We start from the raw sequence: 9,086 nt of genomic DNA, 5'->3' as shown, positions 1-9,086 counted from the left end.
AGTGGGGGTTGTCTCTGCCTGGACTTTCCCCATCCCCAAAACCCTCTGCTATTCTATTTTTTTTTTTTTCTTCAGACTTAGGAAGAAATGTTGCTTTCATAGCACTGATTCCTTGACAGCTTCCCCTTGTCTAGAGGGGGAGGTTGTAGCTTGTCCTTCGCCCAAGAGGGGACAGCAAGGCTGCCTTCACATTGCCTCCTCTGGCTTCAGCTATGCAGGCGAAGGAGGTTGATGCAGCACCCCAGATTTGACCAAAAGGAAGGCTTTCCTGAAGCTTAGGCCTCAACAAGGGGAGGAGACACAGTGCCAGGGAAAGCAAGTCCCCATGTCCCTGCTCTCAGCAACCCCGTGTGAGGTAGGACACTGAGCCAAGCCCATCCCTTCCTTAATGCATGGTGTGATGGGGCTCAGATCACCCCCTTTGGTGCAAAGACTTCAGAATATCTCCTTCCTGAGGAGAGGGCAGGCATTTTCCAAGGAAAATATTTCTTTAATTTGTTAAAAAGCCCACAAAAACACACATGTTCCAGTGATATAATTTTTCCTGGGCAAATAGCTACTTCAAAAATAGAATACTAGAAAAGAATCTGAAAAATAATTAAAAATAATAATAAGCAGAAAAATCCAATCATTTGCCCAGTTTCCCAAATAGATGTTTCAATTGCATCTCATTGCAATTTCATTTTGAAATTTCCTTAAACATAATCATACTCTTCTTTAAGAAGTAAAAAAAAATAACCACCCCAAAAAAACCTCCACCACCTCAAGAGGAATGCTTTTTTTACTCAAAATCAGGTTTTATTAACACTTTCTTTTTCCCCACTGAATAGCTCAGCAAATGCTCATTTTGGATGTGAAATACAGTTATTAAAGAGATTCATTTATTTACTTTTTGATTCTGATGGAGGACTAGAAAACTCACTAAGTGAACAGCTGCAGACTGGAACACAGTAGCAACTTTCAAAAGCAGAGGAAGGCCAGGAATCACACTTTCCTCTTGATTTGCCAAGAGGGAAAAAAAAAAAAAAGAAAGAAAGAAAAAGAAGTATTTTCTCCACTTCTTTATGCTTTTATACGTAACACTTACAAATGGCTGTATGAATTATTTCCCTTCAGTGTTTTGCTCATGAAAAATAAAAATGTGCAACTCCTCTGTTTTTCTAGGGGAACTTGCTGGAGGATTAATGAGGTGATGCCACAAGGAAATGCAAGTTAAGAACCCTGAACAGCTCCAGCGAAAAAACCTTCCCAGAGTGTTTAAATATCTGTTTAGCTAAAATACCTGACCCAGCAGTCAAGAAAAGCTCTCGCTGCAAATGTTCAAAAGCACTACCTGAGCTTTCAGTGGGGGAAGAAGTGCCCCAGTGCCTCTTTGAATCATCAGAGGGGTCCCTGTGTTAAGGAGAGAGTCAGAAAAGGAGGGAAGGGAGGACAAAGAAAGGAGAGGAGAGAGGGAAAATGGAGGAAAAGGAGAAGAAAAAGAAGGGATAGAAATGGAAAAGAAGGGAAAAGTAGGGAAGGGAAGGAAAAGAAAGGAGAAAGAAGGGAAAGGAAGGGGAGGAAATGAAAGGAAGAAGGAAAGGGAATAAAGGAAAAAAACCCAAACACCCGAACAGGAAAAGAGACCTTGAAAAGGGCAAGCCTGCATTAGGAGGAGGAAGAGGGTGGCCACATTTACAGGATACTGACCTGGGAACAAGGCTTCTTACTCTGTCGGTCAGTTAATTACTGGGTGAACCTGAAGACATCACTTCACATTTTGTGTCTCAGCTACTCCATGCATGAAATGGAGGTGGCGGAAAACGATGCTCACTCATCTTCATAAAGATTATGGAGCAAGGCTTTGCTGCTTGGCTTCCTAAAAGAGGGTCACCTGCTGGGACATGTGGATTAAAGGCAGGGGGTGCTGAGGGGTGGGGTTTGGTGGTAAGGGACCTTTTGCAGGGTCTGGATGTGCTCACGGGGAAGGAGGTGTGGGGACCAGGGCGGAGGGTTATGGAAGCACATATCCTGAATTTACAGAGGTGTTTTCTGGAGGAAATTTGGAAGTTGATCATGTTGCAAGGGATTAATGGAGGGTATCATGGCTGGGAGGGATGGTGGGATGTGGCCCAAGGTTTGAGGGCTGTGTCTCTGCTAGCAAACAGTCAAGACCAGGACACAAGTTCCAAGGGGATGGGACTGTCATCCTGAACGAGCGCCTTGTCTGAGGCTGCAAAGGGATGGGGGTCTGGGGGTGGAGGGAATGCGGGGACCCTCCAGGAGGGCAGAAGGCATGCTGGGGGCTGGAGAGGGTGAAAGGCAATATGTCCCGGCGTGCTTGGGGCTTGCCCAAGGCACAGGACCACCAGCTGCTCTGGGCTGGGGGCCAGCCCGGCCCCCCTCCCCCCCGGCCTGGGGAAGGGGATGGGGAGGCGGGGAGGAGCGGGGCCGGCCCGCCAAGCCCCTCCCCACGGGGCCGCGGCCGCGGAGAGGCGGGGGCGGCTGCGGGGGCGGCTGCGGAGGCAGCGCGGGGAAGGCAGCGAGGGCTGCCCCGCAGCTCGGGCACGGCGGAGCCCGCACCCCGCGGACAGAAGTTGACTGCTGAAAAAGGAGCAATAAAGAAAGAAGGCAAAAAATAATTAAGGCAAATCAAATAATAAATCATAATTAAAAAAAAAATAAAGCCAGGAAGCGCTCAACCCCTCCGCGGCTGCCCCGGAGGGATGAGGCGGAGCGCGGCCGGCGGCTGCGGGCATGACCCGGGGCCGGAGCGGGGCTGAGCGGCGGCGGTGTGAGCGTTGGCCCCGGAGGGCCGGGCCGGGGCGGCGGGGACGCCTCCCGCCCTGCCCAGCCGCCGCGCATCCTCCGGCACCGCCTGCGCGGGCCGTGCCGAGCCGTGCCCAGCCGTGCCGGGCCGCTCGGTCCGAGCCGTGCCGAGTCGGGGTGATCCGAGCTGCGCCGAGCGGTAGGATGAGGGGCGTCCTCTACTTCTGCACGCTGATCCTCCTGGGTGAGTAGCGCGTAGGAAGCGGGGGGACAACTTTCTGCCGGGGTTTGCTTGCCTGGGGGCATTTCGGCCACCCCCCCATCCCCAAGGAGCGCTGGCGAGCATACCCCAGCTTCCCGCTGCCTCCTTTGCTCTGGGATCTTTCCGACTGTCTGAATAGTCCTGTTCGCCGCGAAAATGGCTAAATTGCCCGGGAAAAGGAGCTCGGAGGGATTGTGTTGTTGAGGGGTGTGTGCTTAGGGGAAAAAGGCAGATTTAGCACAGCACCTGGAAGCCCTAGGGTGATGGGGAAGCTGGAAAATGGGGGTTCGGGGGCGGTGGGAGCGGGCGGGCAAGCCCCAGCCCCGCCGCTGAGCTGTGCAGCACCGTGCGCCGTGTCCTGAGCGTCGACCTGACCCCGGCGTGGGTGCCTGTGTGTGCTCAGGGCTGCCCACCGCAGATTTCCTCGCTTTCCCCTAAAACTGGGCTGTCCTCAGTTGTTTGGGTTTTGGTTTTTTTTTTTCTTTCTTTTTTATTTTATTGACTTGCACCGGGAGCTAAGGACCCCAGATGTCTCTTCATCCCTATAGAAGCTCCCGTCCGCTGTCACGGTTGGGAGCTGCTGTCCCCCGTGGGATGCCGCCCGTATCGGCGGGGATGTGGGTTGTAGCACCCGTGCTTTGAGCATCCCGCTGGCATCCTGCTTCTCCCCAGCTGGGAGTAGACGGTTCTCCTGCGTGCAGTTCCCGGGGCTCCCCGCGTCCCTGGGAAGAGCCGTGCGTGAAGGGGCTGCAGCTCGGGGGCTGGAGCAGCGGCAGCGGGCAGCCGCGGCTGGGAGCTGCCTTGCTGCCTGGTTTTGCCTGCCTGCAACCCCGACAGCTCCCCTTTGGATATTTTAATTTAATGTCCCCCACTCCACCCTCTGTGCTTCTTTGAGATATCAAACCCAAGAATGAGTCTGTGCTTAAATACACCTGGAAAGACTGGGAGTTGGGGGGGGAAGGCGGCAGGAGGTAGGATGCGCCGGTCCTCTTCGGGTGGTCACCGGGGAAGGAGAAGGTCTTGGGATGTTATAGAAGTGGCTGGGACATCCCAGCCGGCCCGGCATTGCCTCCTCCGCATCCCGACCATTCCTGCCGAGAGCCCACCTCCTTGGGAAGACCACGAGTAGGTTTTTTCCCTCTGTGGGGAAGGCTTTGTCAGAGCTCCAGGTAACTCCTTTTGCCAGCTTTCCCTGTCACTAGATGTCAGCAGCAGCAACTCTTGCGAGTCCCAAAGTCGGGGGAGGTGGTGGTGGTGGTGGTGGCGGTCCGACCCCCCAAGGGGGGGCATCTCCAGCCAGGGAGTGCTTTGCTCCAGGGCTTTGGAGCTCAAGGAGACCTGAACATGCCCCAGGTTGGGATGGCTGCTGCCTCGCAGGGGCTGGAGCTGTGCTCTGGGGTAAGGGAAGGTCTCAGCCTCCCTCAGAGCTGGGGATTTTTCCTGCAAGGCTCACGGGGCCTCTGGGTGGGAGTCCCGGTCTCTGCAGGATCCATTTTCCAAGTGGTTCAGATTGACTGACTCACTGATTGACTGCCTGATTGACTGGTGGGATGATTGATTTTCTCTAGAGAAATTGGACTTAAAGAAAAGAGCAAATGGCCAGCTCTCCATTGTCAGCAGTGCATTTGGGAATAGTGGGCAGATGTTAAGGATTCACTCATTGCCTCCGGTCCAAGCCAGAGCAAAGTCATCAGCTAGTATTCACCTTTTGGCCTTCTGGTCTAGGGGTCTCCAGAAGGACTGAATCTCAGCTGCAGGCTCAGCACCATCCCAGCAGATGCCATTCAGTGCCCTCACCCTGCTCTCTAGGTATTTTCTAGATGTTTGTGTTACAGACGGACGAAGGCTGCTTGTTGATATGTGCCTGGGGAGATCCCCCTCAGGGATCAGGGGTGCTGGGCTGTAGGTGGCAGCTGCCACGACTGCAGCCATGGCAATTCCCAGCTTCATCCACGCCGGCTGCACACCATGTGGACTGCAGTGTGAGAGGCTTGCTTTTTGTGTGTCCACCCCCTGCCATTTTTCGGGATGATCCCAGGTGGACAAGGCAGCTTGGAGAAATTAGGGTTCTCCGAGGTGGGACTAGGGAGCATCAGCATCATCCAGCCTGGACGGAGAGCTCCCGCGGCTACTCCATACCCAGCTCTCTGGTGGCACAGGCATGCAGAGTGACCCTTCAACTTATACAGTTGAACAGTTTTAATTCTCCTCAACCACTTTTCAGCCAGATCAGCTCCCTGACCTGTCTCACCAGCAGCAGCGGCAGGGACAGAACAGGGCAGCACACAGCTGGGGACAGGGATGTGGCTTTGGTGAAGTTCATTGCTGCTGTAGTGTCCCCTGATATTTCCTTGCATGTGTGTTACTGGCTAGGAATCCCATCCACAGGACAGTGGTGGGGCATTCAGGAAGACTTTATTTAAAATCAGTGCTCTAGAAAGCAATGATATAATGAAATATAAAGAATATAATTGATTTTACAAGGACACCGGGTTACACCTGTAACTAGCCCCCAAAGCATTGCCCATCCCTTTTGCAGCTTTCAGAGGACACAGCAGTCCCCCCACTAACATAGTAAGAATTGAAGGATGAGAATGAAAATCTGGGCTAGAGTTGAAAGCAGTAGTTTGCTGTCACGTCCCCATGGGACCAAGAGCCATTTCTGGACCACTTAGATGGTCCAGGATCCTGAAATGGCATCTGGGCTGTCTTTTGCCGACAACTGCTGCGTTTACCTGGCAAGTTTTACTGCACTTGGTCGTTAGCATAATTTCTGGCATATGTTTCCCACAGGCTCTTCACAGATGCAATCAAACACAAGAGATTGTCTGGCGGATTTTCACCTGGTTTGGGAACTCAGATCCCAGGGGGAGAGCAAAAATCTCTTGAAAAATGCGTCTGTGCATGTTGAGAGAGGGAAATGCTCCTTAAATTAGTGCCTTTGTCAGTTCTGACAGGAGCAATCCGTTATTTGCATCAATAAGAATGTGATATTTATGTCTCTCTGTATTGGTGCAGAGGAGAAATAAAACTTCTCCCTCAACAGGCTGTCCTCAAACACCATGCAAATTCCTCTGCAAGGAGCTTGCCACACCCATAAAGTATTTTTTCCAGAGCTCTGGAGCCTTAAATAATAATTACTGCTAGATAAAAATTAGTACTAGTTAAGTCTAATAATTAGTATGAATTACTGTGATAGTGTTTTATTTTGCTTTTGGAGACAGAAATACCATCTCTGCCTTCCTGGCAATTTCCACAGATGACTTCTATTGTGGCTGAAATTCCCTTCGTCATTTTCACACAAGACTTGCTCATTTTTATAACTTTCCACTTGGTCATTTTTAAACATGACTTATAATGTCACTAAACTTTGCCACCTTTTGATAAAAATACTTTGCTACCAAAATATCCATGATCTTTTTTTCCCTCCACTGGATTTTCTATTCCTTTTGCTTCCTTAAAAAAACCAAAGTGACCTCTTCCTTCTCAACCCAAAAGTGGGAGAGGAGAAATTCAAAGGTAGTTCTCCTGCTAAAACAATATTTTTAGAAGGACGCTTTTCACTGAAAAAATCAAAAGGAACAAAACTATGAAAAGCTTGTTCATGTCAATCTTCAGTTCAGTACAGCTCCCTTGTTTCAAATGCATCTGTCAAAATCCCCCCTGGTAACACCTCCTGGCAGTGAACTTCAAGCCTGGATGGGCTGATGGTGGGAGCTGTGATAGTGGGTGAGGGAAGAGGGTTGGGAAGGCATTTCCACCACCTAGTTGAGGACCGCCTTCATCCCTTTTGACTATCACAGCTTTAAAGGTTCAAATATGGGTGTGCTGGGTCTGGAGTCCTGGTGAAAGCAGGGTGGAAAATCATGGTTGAGCTGAAGAATTTGAGAGGTGGATGGGAAGTGGAGCCATGGATGAGCATTAGGTCTTGGAGGTGGAAAAGAAGGAAAACCAAGTTTGGTGTGACTGGGCGGGAGAGTGTGTCCAGGAGGCGGTTGTGGTGGTCAAGGTGATGGAGGGCAAGGACCGAGGACTATTTTATGGAGAGCAGGAAGGGTTTACAGAATGTGAAGCCACCATTTGTCCTGGGTAAGAACCTAGGATTGCCACGAAGAACAAAAAATGAGCATGCAGGAAGGATAGGTATCTTCTAAGGTGACATTATGTGTAAATCACCTGTGGCTCCTCCAGGATTTGCATCTAATAACAAATGATGCCACATCTGGCTGTTGCTGAGCTGTAGTGAGCTTGCTAGGTATTAAAAAAAGTTATCTTCATGAATATTTTCACACATCTCCCTGCATCTTACTGGAGCTGAGCTGGTAAGAAGTCCTACTCCAGCTGCAGACCTGCCTTGGAGGTCCTGCAGTCCCTCAGCAGTGACACATCTTTCCCTGGTGCTGGGAATGGCATCCATGCAAGGTGCAGGTCATGGGCAGACCTCTGGTGTGTCCTCAGAGCCTGATCATCTCCTGTGCTCTCTGGTTCACCTGACTGGAGCTGTTGGGGGGACTGGGATTTAGCTGCCTGCAGGAGGTAGCTTGAAGGAATGAATGACCCCCAGAAATAGAGACTGAATAAATACCTTTGGGCCCCTTATCTGCTGCTTAACTGTCCTCATGGGGGAAAAAGTGTTTCCCTGTGTCCTCTTGGATTAGATATGTATTCCCCAGCTCAAAACTCCCTTGGCAATATCCTGTCACTCCTGAGTCTCACCCCTTTTCACCTGCCTTCATGCGAATCCCTCTTTTTCCTCCACAGGTAGCTCCTCAGTGCGCATATTCCTCTTTCTGTCCAAAGCCATCTGGAAAGCAGTTTGCATGAAAGATGCAGTGAAAATAGTTGTGCTGTGGTTTTGATTTATCGAATCCAACTGGAAAATCCTGTCTGCAATACCTGCCCTCACTGAGAGCTTTGACAGAGTTATTAGCAGCTCTCCCCATGTGACTGCTGACATATGGGCTGGGGGTTCGGTTTGAGACACAAGTGCAGGCAGCTGGTTTCAAGATGATGGGTCCAGTTTACTGAGGAGAAAGGAATGGGGCAGGTTTTCTGGTGCTTCTTCCAAAAGCAGGATCAAATTGCTCATCTTGCATACATCGCCAGGCTAAGCCATCTATTCTTTGCCCCCACGGGGATGGAAGTCCACTTTGGGATGGGATTTTAAACAGGTCCAGATGCTAAAGGGCTGTGAGTTAAGACCTTGAGAAACTGGTGGGTTTTGCTTTCCTCCTCTCTTCCCATGACTTGTACAATGAAGAAAAAGGCCGAGTGCAAAATTCGAGTCAAGATTCAAGTTTAATGTTTCTGTCCAAGCCACAGGTCTTTAACGGTAAGCGGCCCACGCTGCAGCCCGCCTTGCAGGAAGCATTGCACACACGTTTCAGATCTCTTCTGCCTCAAGGGAATTTAGCTGCTAATGGCTGCAAAACCCAGAAAGGGTGGAGGTGCCTGTCGGAAGTGCTCAACTCTTCAGACAGGCAGCAATGGGAGCATCTTTGCAAGTCCCTGTCTGCGTGATCTGAGGTCTCCAGAGGCTCAGAGCTGAACTGGACCCAGAAAATGCTCGGGACAGGTCTTGGGAGAGCTCCAGGGTGCCTTCAGAGATGGCAAACTGCACACAAACTCTGCAAAGTAATCAGGCTTTGCTTCAGGCTTTGCATCAAATGAGGCTGGCTGATGCCTCTGCAGCAGCCACCTGGGAAATCCCATCATCCTTGATTAATCAGAGCAAAAGAAACACAGGGCAGCTACAGCCTCATGGGAAGGGAGCCTTTACTTGGATGATGGCTGTGAATTTTTTGGAGCAAACCTGGTGTCTAGGCCACCACTCGTACAGAGTTCATGTGGTCCCATTCGTGAGAATTTTACATAAAGAGTCAAATCAATCATAAAGGGGTTTGAATTTTTCAATTCATCTTCTTTTACCTTGGCAGACTTTATTGAATGTTTTGCTATATTTTTTTTCCCCCTCCTGCTACCCATACTGGAGGCTCCATAAATATCAGCTCCACCATGTTTATAACTATAATTTTTATCCATTGCTCATCTGCATCACCCTTAACTGGTGCCCAAG

General features: G+C 50.4%; 1 protein-coding gene across 1 annotated transcript in view; it reads left to right on the top strand.

Annotated features, from left to right (window-relative positions):
• Positions 1–2,484: 2,484 nt before the first annotated feature.
• Positions 2,485–9,086, top strand: part of GFRA4 (GDNF family receptor alpha 4) — a 76,140-nt gene continuing 69,538 nt past the window's right edge. Inside the window, exon 1 of the mRNA XM_056351489.1 lies at positions 2,485–2,992. Coding sequence (XP_056207464.1) covers positions 2,737–2,992 — 256 coding nt within the window. The 5' untranslated portion in view covers positions 2,485–2,736. The remainder of the gene's footprint in view (positions 2,993–9,086) is intronic.

This window comes from Falco biarmicus, chromosome 1 (assembly GCF_023638135.1).
Source record: "Falco biarmicus isolate bFalBia1 chromosome 1, bFalBia1.pri, whole genome shotgun sequence".
NCBI lineage: Eukaryota > Metazoa > Chordata > Aves > Falconiformes > Falconidae > Falco > Falco biarmicus.
The sequence above is the reverse complement of the archived record's forward strand: the minus strand, read 5'-3'. Positions and strand labels throughout refer to the sequence as shown.